This window comes from Mizuhopecten yessoensis, unplaced genomic scaffold, assembly GCF_002113885.1.
Source record: "Mizuhopecten yessoensis strain PY_sf001 unplaced genomic scaffold, ASM211388v2 scaffold8995, whole genome shotgun sequence".
NCBI classification, from domain to species: Eukaryota; Metazoa; Mollusca; class Bivalvia; order Pectinida; family Pectinidae; genus Mizuhopecten; species Mizuhopecten yessoensis.
In genome coordinates, this window is record NW_018407826.1 from 745,436 (window position 1) to 765,683 (window position 20,248).

The 20,248-nt window shown below is 35.2% G+C and overlaps 1 protein-coding gene across 1 annotated transcript; it reads right to left on the reverse strand.

The window, feature by feature from the left end:
• Positions 1-4,633: 4,633 nt before the first annotated feature.
• LOC110457040 (denticleless protein homolog) lies at positions 4,634-16,485 on the reverse strand. The gene is made up of 15 exons (XM_021508133.1): positions 16,406-16,485; positions 15,049-15,140; positions 14,237-14,270; positions 13,608-13,703; positions 13,160-13,342; positions 12,533-12,598; positions 11,866-11,966; positions 10,815-10,888; positions 10,179-10,282; positions 9,681-9,785; positions 9,275-9,387; positions 9,047-9,136; positions 8,559-8,673; positions 7,032-8,011; positions 4,634-6,467 (listed from the first exon to the last, which is right to left on the reverse strand). Exons 1-15 carry the CDS (start codon positions 16,455-16,457, stop codon positions 6,390-6,392), a joined length of 2,283 nt encoding a protein of 760 aa, XP_021363808.1. The 5' UTR covers positions 16,458-16,485; the 3' UTR covers positions 4,634-6,389.
• Positions 16,486-20,248: the final 3,763 nt, after the last annotated feature.

Here is a 20,248-nt window from a genome sequence, read left to right on the forward strand (position 1 = left end):
CCGTTAGCCTTCGTCTCTAGTGTTTGTTAGCCTTTATCTCTCGTGTTCGTTAACCTTTATCTCTAGTGTTCGTTAGCCTTCATCTCTATTGTTCGTTAGCTTTTATCTCTAGTGTCCGTTAGCCTTCAAATCTAGTGTTCGTTAACCTTTATCTCTAGTGTTCGTTAGCCTTCATCTCTCGTGTTCGTTAGCCTTTACCTCTCGTGTTCGTTAGCCTTCATCTCTCGTGTTCGATAGCCTTTATCTCTAGTGTCCGTTTGCCTTCATCTCTAGTGTTTGTTAGCCTCTATCTCTAGTGTTCGTTAGCCTTTATCTTTCGTGTTCATTAGCCTTTATCTCTCGTGCTCGTTAGCTTTCATCTCTAGTGTTCGTTAACCTTTATCTATAGTTTTTGTTAACCTTCATCTCTCGTGTTCTATAGTCTTTATCTCTAGTGTCCGTTAGCCTTCAAATCTAGTGTTCGTTAGCCTTCATCTCTAGTGTCCGTTAGCCTTCATCTATAGTGTTTGTTAGCCTTTATCTCTAGTGTCCGTTAGCCCTCATCTCTAGGGTTTGTTAGCCTTTATCTCTAGTGTTCGTCAGCCTTCATCTCTATTGTTCGATGGCCTTTATCTCTAGTGTCCGTTAGCCTTAATCTCTCGTGTTCGTTAGCCTTTATCTGTAGTTTTTGTTAACCTTCATCTCTCGTGTTCGTTAGCCTTTATCTCGAGTGTTCGTTAGCCTTTATCTCTCGTGTCCGTTAGCCTTCATCTCTAGTGTTCGTTGGCCTTTATCTATAGTTTTTGTTAACCTTCATCTCTCGTGTTCGTTAGCCTTTATCTATAGTGTCCGTTAGCCTTCATCTCTAGTATTTGTTAGCCTTTATCTCTAGTGTTCGCTAGCCTTTATCTATAGTTTTTGTTAACCTTCATCTCATGTGTTCGTTAGCCTTTATCTCTAGTGTGCGTTAGCCTTCATCTCTAGTGTTTGGTAGCCTTTATCTCTAGTGTTCGTTAGCTTTCATCTCTAGTGTTCGTGAGCCTTTATCTATAGTTTTTGTTAACCTTCATCTCATGTGTTCGTTAGCCTTTATCTCTAGTGTTCATTAGCCTTTATCTCTCGTGTTCGTTAGCCTTCATCTCTCGTGTTCGATAGCCTTTATCTCTAGTGTCCGTTAGCTTTATCTCTAGTGTTCGTTAGCCTTTATGTCTCGTGTTCGTTAGCCTTTACCTCTCGTGTTCGTTAGCCTTCATCTCTCGTGTTCGTTAGCTTTCATCTCTTGCGTTCGTTAGCCTTTATCTATAGTTTTTGTTAACCTTCATCTCTCGTGTTCATTAGCCTTTATCTCGAGTGTTCGTTAGCCTTTATCCCTCGTGTTCGTTAGCCTTTATCTCTCTTGTTCGTTAGCTTTCATCTATAGTGTTCGTTAGCCTTCATCTCTATTGTTCGTTAGCCTTTATCTCTAGTGTCCGTTAGCCTTCATCTCTAGTGTTCGTTAGCCTTTATCTATAGCTTTTGTTAACCTTCATCTCTCGTGTTCTATAGTCTTTATCTCTAGTGTCCGTTAGCCTTCATCTCTTGTGTTCGTTAGCCTTTATCTCTCGTGTTCGTTAGCCTTTATCTATAGTTTTTGTTAACCTTCATCTCTCGTGTTCTATAGTCTTTATCTCTAGTGTCCGTTAGCCTTCATCTCTAGTGTTCGTTAGCCTTTATCTCTAGTTTTTGTTAACCTTCATCTCTAGTGTTCATTAGCCTTGATCTCTAGTTTTTGTTAACCTTTATCTCTCGTGTTCGTTAGCCTTTATCTCTCGTGTTCGTATGAACAATGATCAGTCATGTATTTGAACAAAATCACTTTCTCGTTAAACAAGAGCATTGAAACTGGCCACATGGTTAATTAGAAATCATTTTAACTTTTGTATGCCCCCGCAATAAAATGAGGGGGGGGGGGGGGGGGGGATACTTTGGACATCGTTGTGTTTCAGGGATCCAAGGTCAAGGTCACTGTTGCTATATATAACAAATCATCAACTGATTCAAGTTAAACACTTAGCAACTTCATTCAACAATCATATAAATATTAAAATCAACTTATCAACGTGTAGTACCTTGTGTGTGTGCATGTTTCAGGGTATCAAGATCAAAGTTGTAACTTTTTATAGACCACTGAAACTAACTTCACATGGCAGTGGGGGCATTTATGTCTTAGACATTTTCTAGTTTTTTTATTTACCTGACATTTCACCTAAGTAAGAGTCCCTGCAGGTAGGGCGTAAGAATTGTACCTGTTGCCCCTATTGCATGATCATAAGAGGCGACTAAATTTGGGATCTCATCTTTTCTCTTCTTTCTAAACAACTTTGTTTTCCTAATGTCTCCCTTGACAATGCCTCACTTTGGCCTTTAGTTGAGCATCCGCCCCTTTGAGGAAGGCTTTGGGTTCTGTCCCCTGGCCGAGACATACAAGAGTCTGTAAAAATGGTAGTTTCTACTCCAGCTTAACGCTCAGCAATTTAGGAGTGGGACAACTGGTTCGCCCATTGTCAGTATAATGTGACTGGGTGGGGTGTCCTGCTGGGTGTCTTTGGCGGTATGCTTCAGTGAGGTAGCACTGTAAAGTCGCATCAGTTCCGCACTATCACAAGGAGACAAATACAAACATATCGAAGCCTCCCAAAACACACACGCATATAAAGTATCAAAATACACAGCAACACTTCGCAAATTGAAATTTATACTTAATAGGGATAACTTAGAAAAATTGTATTTAACATATATTAGACCAATATTAGAGTATGGCTGTGAGGTATGGGATAACTGTGGTGCTATCAATTCAAATAATCTTGAAAAACTACAACTAGATGCGGCCCGTATTGTCACAGGATTACCTATGAACACAAAAAACGAATTGTTATATGCAGAAATTGGGTAGCTACCATTGTCAAAACGAAGAGAAATCAGAAAACTGTCCCTCCTTTATACTATAAAACATGGCACTGCACCCTCATACTTATGTAATATCCTACCTCAAAATATTGGAGATCTGACTCATTATAATTTAAGAAATCCAAGCAATTGTGGCAGCAACGGTATAGACTCCAAACTATGCGCAACTCTTTCTTTCCTTCAACTGTTGATCTTTGGAATAATTTAGACACAACCATAAGTAACTCCCAAACTCTGAACTCGTTCAAATCAAATATACATAAGTTGAATAATGTAATAACTAAATGTAATCCATGCTTTCTCAATTTTGGTCCGCGTAGGCTAAATATTCTTCATTGTAGATTAAGAAACAGAGCAAGTACTCTCAATTATGATCTTTTTAGGGCTAATCTTACTTTTTCAGCACAATGTGAATGTGGACACACGAGGGAGGACTCGTATCAGTTCTTCTTCACATGCCCTAAATACCACATCCGACGCCTTTCCTTATTGCAGAATTTAGCATGGTATCCAGGAGATATGTCATTAGACCTAATTCTAAAGGGTGATATAGATTTAAATAAGGAGGCAAACTCAAACATTGCAAGAACGGTACAAGTCTATATCGACGGTACTGGCAGAGTTTGACTTTTGACATTTTGAGCACTCCCCCTTCCCCCCCTCTATTTTATTCGTTTCTAATATCCTTTATACTTTGTGAAATAAATATAATATAATATAGTATGAATATCAATGTTAATATGTTTACATAATTTTGAATTATTGTGTATCTGATCTGGCTGGTATGGAGGAAGGGCTTTGAGAACACGGAACGGTTACGAGTGGATCTACAGAATACAGCTTTATGGAATGTGATGGACACAGTTTATGAAAGTGTTGATTGATGTTTTTCCAGCCAGTCAGATTACTGTTAACCAAATATTGTTTTAAACATTTACATGGGTTTGTATATTATATATATATNACTAAGTTGGCAAAACTTGTGCTCAATCCTAATTGTCCTTATTTACGACAATAAAAATATGTTTGAACTAAACACGCATCGCTACAGCATGCATCTCGCACACAGGGGAAGCCGTCCTTAAATGACCATAGCTGTTGATAGGACATTAAACAATACCAAACCAAACCTCAGTAAGATACATGATGTACACAGTATAATGAATCCAGGCCTTGTGGTTTTTCATCAGTTATCTGAACTTAAACTTTGAACAGAGTTTTAACAATGACCTTGACAAAATACTTCAACACAGTTTACAATCCTTCACTTCAGCAAACTACATGTAAAATATCAAAACCCCAGCATTTTTTTTATCTAAAGAAATATGTTGAAAGTATATAAAAAAAAATGACGATAGACACCACACCACAATATAAATTCATAGGTATTTTTATGCCACAGGAGCCAAAAATAAGCATTGCTAACATTGGTCAACAAGCTGTGTGAACACAGTGTAATTTGACAGGTGGCAAGATAAAGGACACTAAAGTTTTTATTAAAATGTACTAAATTGTATAAAGGTGAATATGACTGCAGACATAAAGGAATCTGTAACACAACTTCTATAAAATAAATCGATTAATGCTTCTTCAGAAAGGGAACCTATCTAAAGAGTAATATTTCTCTTGTACTTCCCCATTACAGTTTTATAGCAGTACATTTTAATACTTACACTTACAGTATCTTAAAAACAACTGAAGGCATACAAAAGAAACCCTGTATTTTAATGAATTTTCACAATAACAACATATTTGTAAAATACTACATATTTTAACAATTAAGTTGAACCGGAAGGATAAAGTAAATACAAAAATATAAGCTATATGCATGACTGCTGAATGAAAAAACATCAACATGCATCACCGTAAATAAATGCACGACTGAATAAAAAACATATACCTAGCGTCATAACCTCTAATATCCATCTGTGTTTTCAGATTTAAAAAAAAATATAAGAGAAAAATATGGATATTAATCAAACATATGTATTTCATACAATGTAGATGAATAAATTCAAAATGTTCCAATGCCCTAAAAGGACCATCCCCTACAATTATCTTTGTAAGGAATTAACACAACTTTAAAAGGGAAAATAACTTTTTCCAACCATGTACAACGTAGAAAAATTACCGTAAAATGAAATAAATTCTATTCTATTTTATTCATTTCCATCTTGGCAAATTGAAAAAAGAAAAAGCTCCATTAATAACCTATATAGAGTTGAAACCAACATTGAGTGAATTTGCTAGAACAGAAGTTTCCTCCCTTTTACAGCTTTGAATAAATTGCATATTATTTTATGAATATAAAGCTCTATAAGCTTAAGCCTTAACATCACCCTAGTTGTAAAACAATGGTAATTGGTGTAATGTGACAAAATAGTGCCTATAATCCAAATACGGCTGTGGATTCGCTGACAAAATGATGTTTAGGATTGAATATATATGTTTCTAATAAATGTCAGAAATTAGTAAAACAATATAGTAAAGTTAAGTCCCTCCTCAAGGACGAAAAGTAACTCTTGGGGAAAAGAAAAATCTTTCCCTCTATATAGATTTTTTTTGTGTGTAATTCTAAGCACTAAAGCATATCTGAGTCTGAAGAAGTTTGTTGATTTTTTTATTTTTTTTTTACAAATTTAAGCTTTTTTGGCCAATCCCCTCAGGCCCCTGGGAGGTTAGATTTACATAATTCACACTTTTGGTATATATGGTTTAAGCCATGAAAATGTCTTGATTTAAAAAAAAAAATAGGTTCTATGGTTTTGGAAGAGTAAAAAATGTGAATTGTTTGGATGCAAGATGCATGACGAGGAACAGTAGGTGTTCACAATAGAACAAAACAATTTGTATGTGGACCGCAGGCCATATATAACTGCCACATGTACCACTAGTATTTGAAACATTACGTACATGCTTACAGCAACATTGCTTAATGTAATAATCTGTTGCACCAACATAAGATACAAAAAGACAGCAACATTACTTGCACATGTTACAAAATTACCAACATTGAATACAACATTTCTTATATTATATATCTCCTCAGAGTTAGATAAGTCAGGTTATCAATTACAATTAATTCATCTTAAACACATATACAATGTACCTTATTTTTGAAAATATTTATTCTGACATGATCTTCTTAAACGAGAAGTTTGTCCAAAAATACATTACAGAAAATCGGAGTCATTATGCAATTTATGAAATAGATCCACATTATTTCATATCTTTCCTCAAAACATTGCTTTTGTAAAGCAGTAAAAAAATATGCTATGTTAAAAGAAAATTAACTGAAACTTTCAATCACCCATACACAAATGAATCCATTATTAGATCCTTAACTGTTCGTTTCATTTATTCAGAATTATTAACTTGTCCACTTGCTATTGTGTCCTCAAGGCTTTGAGGTGACAAGTTCAAAATTGGTCCAACTGTACTCCCAAATTCCAGCATGAGAATTGTCATCCCACAGGATCCACCTTGGGAGATGGGCGAGGCTTGAAATAATGTCTTAGAGACTTCATCCCTATGACTGGCGTCTAAATAAATAAATATTTAGAGAAATACAACCTCAAATTATAAAGGAGTATCGGAAATATGCACACATCAGTAACATATGGTCTTGAAATAAATTGCAGGCTTCCAAGTGGATATACTAATAAATAATTTATTGTATGCACCTGTGTTATATTATAATATTATGGGTCGTGGGGTTAAAACCAGATCTAGCTACCATCCTTTACATCAAATCACTTAACATTTTATGGGTAGTGGCCTAGGTTCTCTGAAAAGTGCCTCCCATCTTTCCCCTGGAGTTAATTCTAAAATAGCCCTATGCAATTTTAGTGCAGTTCTTTTATTAGTTCTCAGCAATAAGCAGTAATAAATTAAGGGAACTTGCTAGATAACCAGAGAAAAGGTTTCAATATATTACCAGCTTGATAACCAGAGAAAAGGTTTCAATATATTTCCAGACTAACAAAAACTTCATATTATAACGGGAATTATTACTAGTAATGCCACAGTTTGCATAAATTTGTCTGCAACACGTAAACATTTAATTTGTATAGTTAAATCAACGAAAACTTTCAGATTCAACTCACCTTTGGTTCCTCTTCGGACTGACTGTTGTTCTGACTAGGTCCCTCATGGTTTGGTTGGCAGCTTTCTACACTGTGAGCAGGTGAAGAATCCGCACTGTTGTAGAACAGACTTCTACAGGGACTGAACTTCAGCCTCTGGTCTGTTTCCCCTTCCTTCCCTAACTTCTGTTGTCTTATCTGTTTTAACCAGTTCATAGGTGGGGTGCCTTTTCTTGGACTGTTCTCCTTGCCCATGGGGTAACATACATTTATACGGTTAACTTCTCCAGACAAAACAAGGTTTGGGAGATCAACAGTAGGTGATGCTGTAGCCACAGATTGTTTGGTAATACACTGCCGAGGCATGTGCAAATTTAAAACTTCAGGACTGTTAGAGTTCTTTGGACTATCTTTGTTCAAACTTGAACTAATCGGGCTAGTTGTGAACTTCCTTGGGCTGTCTATGTCTAAATTCAATTTTCTTGGACTGTTGAAGTTCAATTCTATTTTCCGTGGACTACTAAATTTCTGTGGGCTATTCCATTTTTGAGGACTGCTCCTCACAGGAGATTTGGAACAAGCTCCATATTCATTCCTAAAAGCTGCAATGGTTGGGCTGGCACTTTTGTGTGGACTATGTAGGTCAGCATTGAAAGGTCGGTCCGGTAATACATTCTGTCGTTTTGAAGGATTTTGATCAGGCGAGTCAGACACCAGTTTTCTCTTACATTGTCTTTTTCTTCCAGATTTAGATCCTGGTGAATCACTTGTACAAGAATCACCTTTGCCCAGAACTTTGGACGATGGTGTTTTCTTTCCACTCAACCAATGTTTGATAGAAGGTGAGGATTTAGGAAGACTACCTGGTGAAATTTCAGCAGATGATCTCTTTTTTAGGTTTGGAGTTTTGTTTGGTTTATCTCCTAGGCTTGTTGGATGTTGTTTTGTTGACAAAACTTGTTCAGGGTTTTCTTTCTCATCAAGTTGCCTTGCTGATGTACCTGTTTCAAATTATAACAATTATATTTAGATTTAAAGCACAAATTACAAATTGTTAAAATTCATTTTGCAAATAATTCTATCTATATCAAAAGGTTCAAAACATAGGCCAGAATTGGACATGTGTATTAACATTGCACAAATTTATTGGGGAAAAAAAATATTTTAAAAAGAGATGAAACTTGGGCATATACAGTGTCCTATATGTTGAGTGTGTGCTGTGGGGCAAATACATTGTTGACAGAAAACTACAAGATACATTGTTGACACAAAACTAAACAAAATTAGAACGACGAAACATTTTTTTTACTCATATGTACATAAACCTGAAAATCCATGCAGTTATAATTCACAACAATAAATTTGCATTTAAAGAGCATGTCAACAATAGATATGATGAGTGATTTAAAGCAGAGCTTTAACAGCTGACATCATGAAGAAATCCGATAATTCATACAGCTTTATATGAAGCCGCAAATATACTTTTTCTATCAACTTGAGAATAAAAGAATATTTGTGGACGGAGCAATGAAGTTTGGACAGGATTACCTATTTCTCGGTGAGTTCTCTCGGCTGTTCCAACTACCTCCTCAGGTCCAGGAGGAGAAAGTCTTCTATTAATTCTCCACACTCTCAAAGAGTTGTCATCCGATAAAGTCACAACCTGAAATTTCATACCAAAAATATTTGTACGGATTCAAAATTACGATACTCATTAAAACTTTCACTATGAACACTTAACTTTATTAAGCAAACAAGACAACATCTCTATCATAAGGTATGAGACATGTTTCCCCCTACATAACAAATAAATCATTACAAAATAGTTTTCTGTTCTACCACAAGCAGTGATAAACCTACATATGGGTCCCCAGTATCATTATACTCATAGAATTTAAATGAGACTTGTTGAATTTCTTGAAAAACTGAAATTTAATTTTCAGGACCCATTGTTTTTAGCAGTAGTTGAAAAGGACCCACGAAAATAAATTGTAGATTGATCATTGCACAACACATTTGTCGACGTCAATGCTTACCTTGCTTAGGTCGTAAGGTGACCATGCCACATCCGACACTTCTGCTTTATGTCCCTTTAGTACAATGGGGCTTTGATTCGGTTTACCCACCTAAAACAAAATTTAAAATGAAATCTAAATTAAAATTTTACAAAATTATTGTATAAAGAGCCATTCCGACTGGATGCCATAATTTTCAGCAAATGTTAAGTTTCATTTAAAAAAATTGAAAAGTTTATTTTTTCCTACCTGCCAGATGTGAGCGACCTCATCAGATGATCCACTGAGGAGGAACTGATTATCAGGACTGATGCTGGTCTTCACATAAAACGAGTTGTTTCTGTGGCCTTTATATTGATGTACTGTAAAGAAATACAAAAGATGTTGATTGTCGATAGTACTGCTTATCAAACACTAAAGCTTTACTAATTCCTGCAGCATAACTTATCTGACATATCACAAACTTTACTTTACATTTTTCCTTCTCTGCACTGAAATAGTAAACCATTGATAAAACAAGTAAAGTATCATTTCGGTTGCGGAAATTCCAGTCACTTCAGGGATAAAACAGGTGTAATGTTTTATGTTTTGTGCAGTAAACGCCCTATATTGATTTTAATAGATAGACCTGGACCAGTAGAGGCTTTTTACTAACCAAGTCTCGGCATCATGGTGGTGATGTCATACTGGTACACAATATCATCTGTACAGCTGGCAAAAAGGTTGCTTTTGTATGTATCCATCGTGAGACTTGTAAACCCTGAAAATAGAAGAAAACAGGTTCATTACGCAATCCTGAGTGATTGACAAACAGTCTAATGTTATGTGTGAAAAATTACTATTTATCACTGTGAACAGTAAACAACGAATCCATTGTTGATTCTACTTGCTGGGGATTTAGGTCTTAACTGCCAAAGTTACAGTATAACAGTATCCACAAAAAGTCAATTGTGGGGTTATTTTAACGTGCCACCACACTGAAAACGGCTCACTTTGACAAACTGTAGCATGATATCACAAAAAGTCGCAACAGGCTAGCAAGAGGTGCCTACAGCACTGAAAGACAGAGTAGTAAAGGGCAATAAGGAAAGATTAACGAGAACATGTTTCAGTTTAAACCAAGTGTGCGAGAGAAGATTGTACTATTACTTACCATGCTTCCTCTGACTGGTACCGCTGTAAGGAATAGTGTGTCTCGACTCCGGCGTGGAAGTCATCAGACTATATGTCTTCCTCAGATCCCAGAATTTCACACATCTATAATTAAAATCCCAAGTATACAATTACATATGATATAGCAATTATTTTGATGAATTGGCTAGAGTGAATATGACTTTTGGTCGCATAACTTATAAATACAACAAGGATTTCATTTTGGTTTCTCTTGCAATGTTACATATACTTCATCACTCTTAATTAGTTAACATGCAAATCATTGGGTCGGAATAATTTGTGTACATAGAAGGATTTAAAATTCAAATAGATGCTGATCTCATTCAAAATAAATAGATGAATAAGTAATGAATAAATTAAATTCATTGGGAAAAACGTTGAATAATTCCTTTTCTGATCAAATCTAAAATTTTACAGAATACATTATAAATTGCATTTCCAGAAAAAAAGATCAAACTGTGAAACAGCTGCATTATTAGCAAATCATGTGAATAGAAAAGGGGATATATCTATCAGCCTGGATAGTTTTTAATCCAGATTAGTGATGGTTAGATTAGCAAGGCTCAAATGTTGCGGAGACTTGTTGATTCAGATAAGGCTAAATGTTTTTTCTTACCCATCCACTGCCCCAGCTGAAATTAGCGTGGTGTCTGTTTGAAATGTCACTACTGTAACACTTTGTTGACTGTCCTGTAAACAAATCCAATGTTGTAAATGATACATGTAACTTTAAATGCCTAGACCTGGACATTGCTCCAAAATAAAAGATCCAGTCTAACAAAGTTAATTTCACACACTTTCAGCAATTTTCTTTGATTACATAGATATGTCATTTGAAGCAGTACATTATCATCCTTGAAATTCTAGGGGTTGCAATCATTTCATTTTCTGTAACCCTGAAATATGTCTTGAAAACATGAAAGGCTTTGTATGCCAACTTTTGGATGATACAAGTACCATCAGCCCTCTACCGTCACCTTTCAAACGCAAATTAGACCATCTCGTATCTTTTAAAAACAATCTCTTTCCATGTTTCACTCCTCGTCTGACATTTTATCTTCAAATTGTTGAAGTTGGTCAGTACCATTTAGAAGTAGAAGTACACGAGTGTGAACCTTTGATGTACACAGCAGCACCGCTGTAAAATTGATCAATTTTGATGTCGGGTGTCAGTTCTGTGTATTCTACAAAGGACAGGTAACAGACCTTGTGATTGGTAAGTTTATTTCGCCTGAAAGCAATCAAAAAGCTAACTGTGTGCCTTCAATTTTTTCACAACATATCCCAGGGATGCAGAGAACATAAGTGAGCATAAACCCTGGAATTTTGAGTATGGTACAGTATGAGCTTAGAAACTAAATATTAAAGCTAGATATATGAACTGTCAGAGACATGAACGTTTTAGTTCCTTGCAGTGTAGGAGAACAAACCTGTTATCTTGAACAGATATTTTTGCACTAATGAAGGAAACATTCCCCCATGGAAAATTTGATTTTCACCGATAAAAATCTTATTTGCTTATTTGTAAATTTTACATTTCATGGTGGGTATGTTACGTTAAAAAGTACCTAAGTAGTTGTGTACAATGAAATCACAGTAATTGCGAATGGTGAAAAGGGCCAATTTTGAACTTAGGCCTGTTTCCCCCTGATAAAGTAGTTCCTTACCCTGGCAGGTCCCAGCTTTTGCCTGTTTCGGGGTTTGCGTACAGATGTTTGTTGTAATGCATGGGCATTATGTATAGTATTAACAGGTGACAGAAATCCATCTGTAAGGAATAAAGCATTACAAACTAATTGGAAAACTTGACAGCATATAATATATATACACTGTTCAAGGAGTGTTTGCTTTATACTCGAAAACATGAACTTTTCCATATCATGAACAGCTCAGTGTTTATTCCATGTTATGATACTTTTTGGGAAAGACATCAGTTAAATAAATTGCACTAGTTTGACCTTTGACTTTAGAGGTGACTATTCTGATGACCCAAATATAGTGCACAAGATTTCACTTAAAACTTTACGCTTCCGACACCTTCAATGGGTGGTGCAGGTATACTTTCACAGTTCAGTTTAAATTATGGTCTGGACAAGATTTAAATTTACACTTGAAGGTGAAGGTCACTGATCTAGTTACAGTGTGCGCACTGCAAACCTTTTGAGGGTGATGCATGTATAGTTCAATTTTCATCAAGATGTCTTCTGCTGTTTGAAAATTACAGCAGTTATAGGTCATATTATTATATTAATCCTAAATTTCAAATACCACTACTAATGTTTTAAAACTCTTTCAAAAATTCTTCCTTCTTTTTCATGTAAAGAATTGTCCTACCTTTTCTGTTACACCTGGTGTCCCATACCATTACATGTCCATCTCGGGATCCTGTAGCGAACACAGCTGTAAGGTAATCAGACCACAAGCTTAAGTCAATGAGATACATACTGTGGCCACTACATGTACAAGTTTCTTTTCATCTATTGAATCAGTTTTTGGAACAGTCAATGCCATTTAAACAGTAGTTTATCAACTGGCTAGATGTCCTAATATGTTTCTTACATCTGGTTTGATACTAATTAGGATAAAACAATTAAAATGTAACAGAAACATTTATAAGGAAGAGGAGACTTAAATTTCTAAGTTTTTAAATTTCTGAAGTTGTCTAGGCATATATCAGCCAGTATTCTCTGAACAGAAACTTAGCACAGTTTGTCTCAATCCTTAACACAATTAGAAAGGATATTTTTGAACAATATTCATAACTAACTTCATATAAATTATATAATAATAGTAACTGTATTTCTATTCAACTAAAAAGTACCATATCATGACAAGCTGATAACTGAATAGAAAACAAGCACACAGAACTTTCCAGTCATAAAGTATAAGTATGATTGATCCCTTTGAAGTTATTTTACATTACACAACAATCTGGCTGAGAGGCTTGGTTATGATGTTTACCTGAGTCATCACTCCTGAATGCCACTGTCCTGACACTGCTGGTGTGGCCCTTGAACACGTCCAGTTTCTCGGCTGTAGGCACATCCCATAACACCGCTGTCTGATCCCCCGACGCTGTTACCAGTTTGTTCTCCAAGGGAACCCATGCCAGATCAAATATAGCATTACTGTGGGCCTGCCAATCTGAAAAGGGTTAATATTAGGGCATTTTCAGATTTTGACATGACAGCAAACAGGAGAGGATGTAAAGATATTGATGTAATTTCCCATCTTTACAGGAACACTGAAACTTTACTATAAACATTTAACGATAATTTATCTACATTCGTTTAGAAGATATGCCCAGACAGATTGACATAAAAGATGTTGCTACAATACAACACCAGAAAGATTGGTGGATGTAACTCTTTGTTACAGACAGATTAGGTTGATGCTGTAATAGACTTACCAGAGAGGAGAGCAGATTGACCTGTCTTATTTGTATCTTGTATGATGGTGCCCCCACTTTCATCTACCAAAGCTAGGATGTTCCCAAGGCCTTGCTCTAAAACAAAAATTAAACATAAATTGACTAATTATCAACAAAACAGAGATCAATTAAAATTAATCAAAATGAAAAAATGATCATTATGACAAGTTGTATGATATATTGTGAAAAAAACATTGTTTTTGTCCTTTTCAATAAAGCATTGGATAGAAGTACATTCGAAGTTTATTGTATACTTGTCTTTTAAGACATGTACAGGTTTGTGCAGAGTAACAAGAGGCCCCTCTAGGCCTGCAACGCTCACCTGGATATTAAAGCAGTCATAGCAAAATATTAAATAAATATCATACTGTACTACAAATATTTCCAAATATTGGTTCTGTCTCTCAGCAACACCCTTTGGGCAGGTGAGCTAAAAACGGAACCGGTATCTTTCATTGAATTCATGTACACCTGTACCAGGTGTCAAGTTGTGTTATCAGACTATAAATGACCAGCTATTTAAGTGCTAGCGTATAAGAGACACAATCAGTATACACACATACATATATGAAGCCACCCACTCATAATTTTCCGATTAAAATACTTACTTGAAAATTCACAGGCAATTGGTGGAACAAGAGCCTACAAAAGATAATATGATGTACATGTATACCAGTGAGTATTATTGATATTAAGAGGTATGAATCATACATTAAGTAATAAGACATTAACTACATTTGTTTGGTCTACTTTTTTATTTTGCTCTCAGAATAAATTTGAAGGGGTTAAATTTTGCTCAACATCATTGATAAACACAAGTCTTTACAAACTCCCAATGCAATCAGAAAGACAACAGCTTCCCAGGGTTTATAATCTTAACAAATGTTATAAAACCTTTAAAGCTATCAACTGACATGAACTTGCATTGTCAGAAGCTGAATATAGATTACATCAAAAGTGGGATGATTTCCTCTTGGTGTAAAACTGAAAGGTTAAGGGGCAGCCTTGATCAGCCACTGCTATTCGTTATCATTAGACTGTGAGCAAACCTTATGACCCTGGCCTGGGTTCTTTTTTTATCATAAGTATTAATGTCTTTTGTTTATAATTTGGGAAGCTCCAAGAAGTCTGAAAGTGCCAAGCAAAAGCAATCTAATTAAACAGAGGGGTTTGCATAGAAAATCAGGTCAAGGAGCAATGAACTTTGCTTGAATCCACAATACCATATACAGGCAATCCAAGAAACTAAGTATTGATTATTGTATGTCGTCACAAATCAATATTAATAAATCTTTCACAATTAAAATCCTCACAAAAATTGTTTAAAGGCATCTCCTGAAATGTTGTAATTTACAGTAAAATGAATGTTGCATTAATTAGTGATTTACACAAACCAGTACATGAAGGTAATGATACTAACCCCATCATCAGAACCAACTATCATATATTCATCCGTCCTGTAACATTCCAGACATTCTAAGAAGTTGGATGTATCTATTTGCTTGCTGAAACCTGCAATAACAAAAACACTTGTGAAATTTTCTAGGTAAATACAGACACGAGTAGCCTGCTATTTATCCACTTGAACTGGCTATTTCTTTCAATTTAAGAATATGTATAGGACCGTCAACATAAAGCATGTGAACATATATGTAATACACCAGCTATTCTTTTTAAGTCATACACCTATTTCAAAACTTCAGGGGGAACACTGCAGCATCTGTGGAACTATCAATTATGTTTCTTAACATTTTCTTCAGGTTGGTAAGTATGGATTGTGAAAAGATTCATGTAGATCAACCAATAAGTGTTTATATGTGATGTTTCAATGACTAGTACGATATTTCACCATCATAAGACAGATAGTCAAATATGTGACTGCATCATGCCATTGCTTCAGGAGCGATACAAAATTGGTTGCGAAAATGTAGTTCTTCCAAAGTATGCGTGGAATATACATATTTGGAATAATTGTTTTGGCAGGTTTATGTTAATTATAATTAAATAAATGTGAAGAATATGTTAGTAATGTTTGATAAACGTGAGAAGATAAGGAGATAGCATGGAATGGTATACTGTACGTATTTGCAGCATTTTACCACAGGTGGTTATAATATAATTCGATTTTGTGCCAACATGCATTGAAAATAGTGATATAAAATATGAAATTTTGCGTTAACTTCAATACTAATTTAAATGGCGCTCGTAAACAGTTTTATGCATATCCTGGTACACCTGTATAAACATTCGATTGAGGGGCGGGCATCAGGGTTCTATGTAATCACATGTGTTTGAAATTCTGACTGTAAATTGAGATATATATATATCATAAAAAAAATAAGGGTATATACTTTTTTTTAATAGTATATACCCTTATTCTTTGTTATACATAGGCCTTTATATCTCAACTTGCAGTCAGAATTGCAAACAGTGAAACACCTGTGATGTAATCAGTGTAATGTAAACTAACGTTTTCTTTCCGATTTTTCACAATCCAGTGAGTGTTTATGCTACGATGAGCATATTATTGTTTTTTTATTACTGTTATTATTAATTATTGACAGCACTTCAGGCTCCTATGGTCACATTATGGAACTCGGACATGCTGTATTTCTGTATTGTAAGTTGTACTGGGCCGTGTGTACAATGGTGATTACGATCAAATGGGTAAGTTACCGGCACGACTATTTCCTGTGACAGCGAACAAGAGATTCACATTAAAACAACTTCATAATAGTAATATGGCTTCGGAAGAGAGTGATTTAGTGCAACTTTACCCCTTTTGATCCGATTTTCACCAGTAGATCGTGTAAATATATTTGTAAACATCCTCCTTGTTTTGCCGCGAACCGATTTTCGCGGGATGCCTCGTTCTGGATAATAAAAGTCTAATAAATTTACTGGACGACGGGAACTAACATCCGGAATATAACTGTTAAAATAAGTTCAATATTTTACAAAATTAAAATACACCTGTTGGTCTTTGTTAAGAATAGCTTTAAACAAACAAAAAAGTTTAAAGTTGAATTACGAACAAAAAATTAACAAACATTTGTTTTCTCAAAACATTTTATTATAAAATTTCAAACAAGAGGCTCTGAGGGACCTGAACAACTCACCTGTTCTTTACTTATATCACAGACTTAGATAATCTAATTCCGTGCTTATATTAAGTCAAATAGATGGTTCATAATTATTTATATCAAAAGAGCATAATATATTAAAAATTGAGAGTAAGCAAATATTTAGTAATATATCTCTTTGAAGATTTATCAGTACTCCTTAATTACATCTTTTTACAGTCTTTTCAATATTTATATACATATAGCAGTGGCAGATCCAGAGAGATTTTTTTGGTTTCAGCACCTGCATGCCACATTTAATTTATCTTTGAAAACCATGGGTTTTTCTTCCTGTTTCAAACTCAAAAATTTGAAACCTCCCCAGATTGGTCTTTGGATCTCATGCCACTGCCTAGGAATTTAAATAAGCATAATGTTCTCCCATCCCTCAAATATTGTATGTATGCGTATTATAATTTATCCCTTTCCCCCCTTATGTGGCTGAATCCATTTTTCCAAAAGGGGGTCAAATTCTTCAATCAAACAAAGCCGAGTCGCCTTGGTCAAGAACTTTTAAATCTTAATAGGACAAAATTCCTTCACCCATATTGATAGAATTGTGCACTCTACGATAATATTTGTTTTGCTATACACATTTTTTTTAAAAATTCATTCAGTCATTCTGGACAAGTACTTTTGTACCTGAAAAGTTGACAGACAAGAGGACAGATGTCACAGCACAGCATAACCTTGTTTGCCCTTTAGGCAGGTGAGCTAAAAATTGCTAAAAAAATGATTTTTACATAAATTACCACATAGATAAAAATGCTTGGATTTGAAAAACAAAATGGACAATATAAAAATGGCAAGAAGGCAAGCGTGTTATCTGTTCAACAAAAAAATTGGGTAGCTTTTACTCATTCATGAACACAAAGTTAGTTACATAACATTTTATTAAAAATTCAAAAAGAACTTGGAGTTATATTATTCAGCATTTATATACCATATCTGACCTAAAAATGCACCCCAAGGATTAGGCAAATCAAGCATTTACATAATCAAAACAACTTTTCTTGCTCTAGTACCTAATATATTGGCCAGCTACTTACATTATTTGAATTCTAAGTGATTTTGATCAATTTCTGTACAAAGAATATGACAGGGAAAAACTTTATATTAAAATGCATTTGAGACAATATATCATTTTGACAGACCATATATTCCATCACTCAGGTGTGTATGCATGTAATTTAAATCTGGATCGACACAGAAAACTTTGGTCTTTGAAAAATGTCTTCAGTAAAGAATTTTTCTACTGGACAGACCTTTGGAAATTTAGAGCTACTGTGTGTGGTGTGTGTTTACAGTATAATTTGTTATTGTGTACATCTATATCTATCGCAACATTTTTGTTTTAACATTAAGATTCACCCAATCATACATCTTTTTAGTTTCAAGTTCATTATACTGATATTCAGTAACTTTTTACATCATTTATTACAGCAAAAACACCACTTCATTGTACAACACTGACATACACGTATAATCACTCCATGGTTCACCACGGACAATTACCACTCAATGGAACTGCACTAAAAAATACCACTCCATGGAACTGCACTGATAAATACCACTCCATGGTAGTACACCACTGATAATTACCACTCCATGGAATAACACTGATAAATACCACTCCATGGTACACCACTGATAAATAACACTCCATGGTACACCACTGATAAATACCACTCCATGGTACATCACTGACAAAACAACTCCATGGAACAGCAATGACAATACCACTCCAGAGAACAGAAGTGACAAGTAACACTCTATGGTACAGCACTGACAAATAACACTTTGGTACAGCACTGACAAATAACACTATGATACAGCACTGACAAATAACACTCTATGGTAAAGCACTGACAAATAACACTTTGGTACAGCACTGACAAGTAACACTCTATGGTACAGCATTGACAAATAACACTATGGTACAGCACTGACAAAACAACTCCATGGAACAGCAATGACAATACCACTCCATAGAACAGAACTGACAAGTAACACTCTATGGTACAGCACTGACAAATAACACTATGATACAGCACTGACAAATAACACTATGGTACAGCACTGACAAATAATACGTTGGTACAGCACTGACAAAAACCACTCCATGGTACACCACTTATAAATACCAATCTCCACTGATAAATACAACTCCATGTAACAGCACTGACAAATAATATGTTGGTACAGCACTGACAAATAACACTATGGTACAGCACTGACAAATAACACTCTATGGTACACCACTTATAAATACCAATCGCCACTGATAAATACAACTCTATGGAACAGCTCTGACAAATGCCACTCCGGTACAGCACTGACAAATAACACTCTATGGTACACCACTTATAAATACCAATTGCCACTGATAAATACAACTCTATGGAACAGCTCTGACAAATGCCACTCCAAGGTACACCACTCACAAATACCACTCCATGGTAGAGCTTTGACAAAACAACTCCATGGAACAGCAATGACAATACCACTTCATAGAACAGCACTGACAAATAACACTCTATGGTACAGCACTGACAAATAACACTCCATAGTTCACCGCTGATAAATGTTACTCCATGGTACAGCACTGACAAATACCACTCCCTGGTAGAGCTTTGACAAATACATCATTGTACGCCACTGATATACGTATACAACCTCACATTACATCCAAAATTATCTTCAATGCTAATAAATGATAGCCTTCTCATCTGAACATCAGCACCAAGTCACTTTAAGAAAATTTTCAGCACAAGAAGATCCTCAAATTTGAATGAAATCACATGATCAATATGATGAACATGCATAATGATTAAGAGTATGCTTACAAAGGTTCAAAGAAACATTATGAAATTGAGGGACTTAATATCTTAAGACAGGCAGATTCATCCCCTCAAAACATTGTTGCTAGCTTGGGAGTTGGTTGGAAGCTAGGGGGATATATTTTCAAAAATGCCTTTCAACAATATGATATTTAAACTGTATTTTCCCCTGAGGATTTGATTAAGAATAAATGTTTGTACAGCATGAGGTACTTTTTACATTTACATAACAACTGCAAAGGGCCGTCTAACAGCATCAACTTTCAGGGTGAACTAGTCTGGTATGGCTTCCAGAAAATTCATGATAAAAGTTTGAATGTTTTCATATCACATGTCACTTATGAACCATAAAGTGGTTTGTGAAATAAGCATCCCATGTTCTGCTTAAGTTTATCATTCGACCAACACTTATATTTACAGACTATGCTTTACTGATGGAACAGCAAATATGTTTTACAAGTTACATGATTTCCTGTGAACTGAAAGTGTCAATAAGCTAAAAATATAGCTTTTCAACAATGAGGTGTTATATTGACTTTAAATATCACATACTGATAAAAATCTTTGCTGCAAATTCTTTCCCTATTCGTTGGTATTTAATGATATCTGAAATTAACTGTCAGAAGAGTATTTTCAAAGGGTATTGGATTGTGTGTCA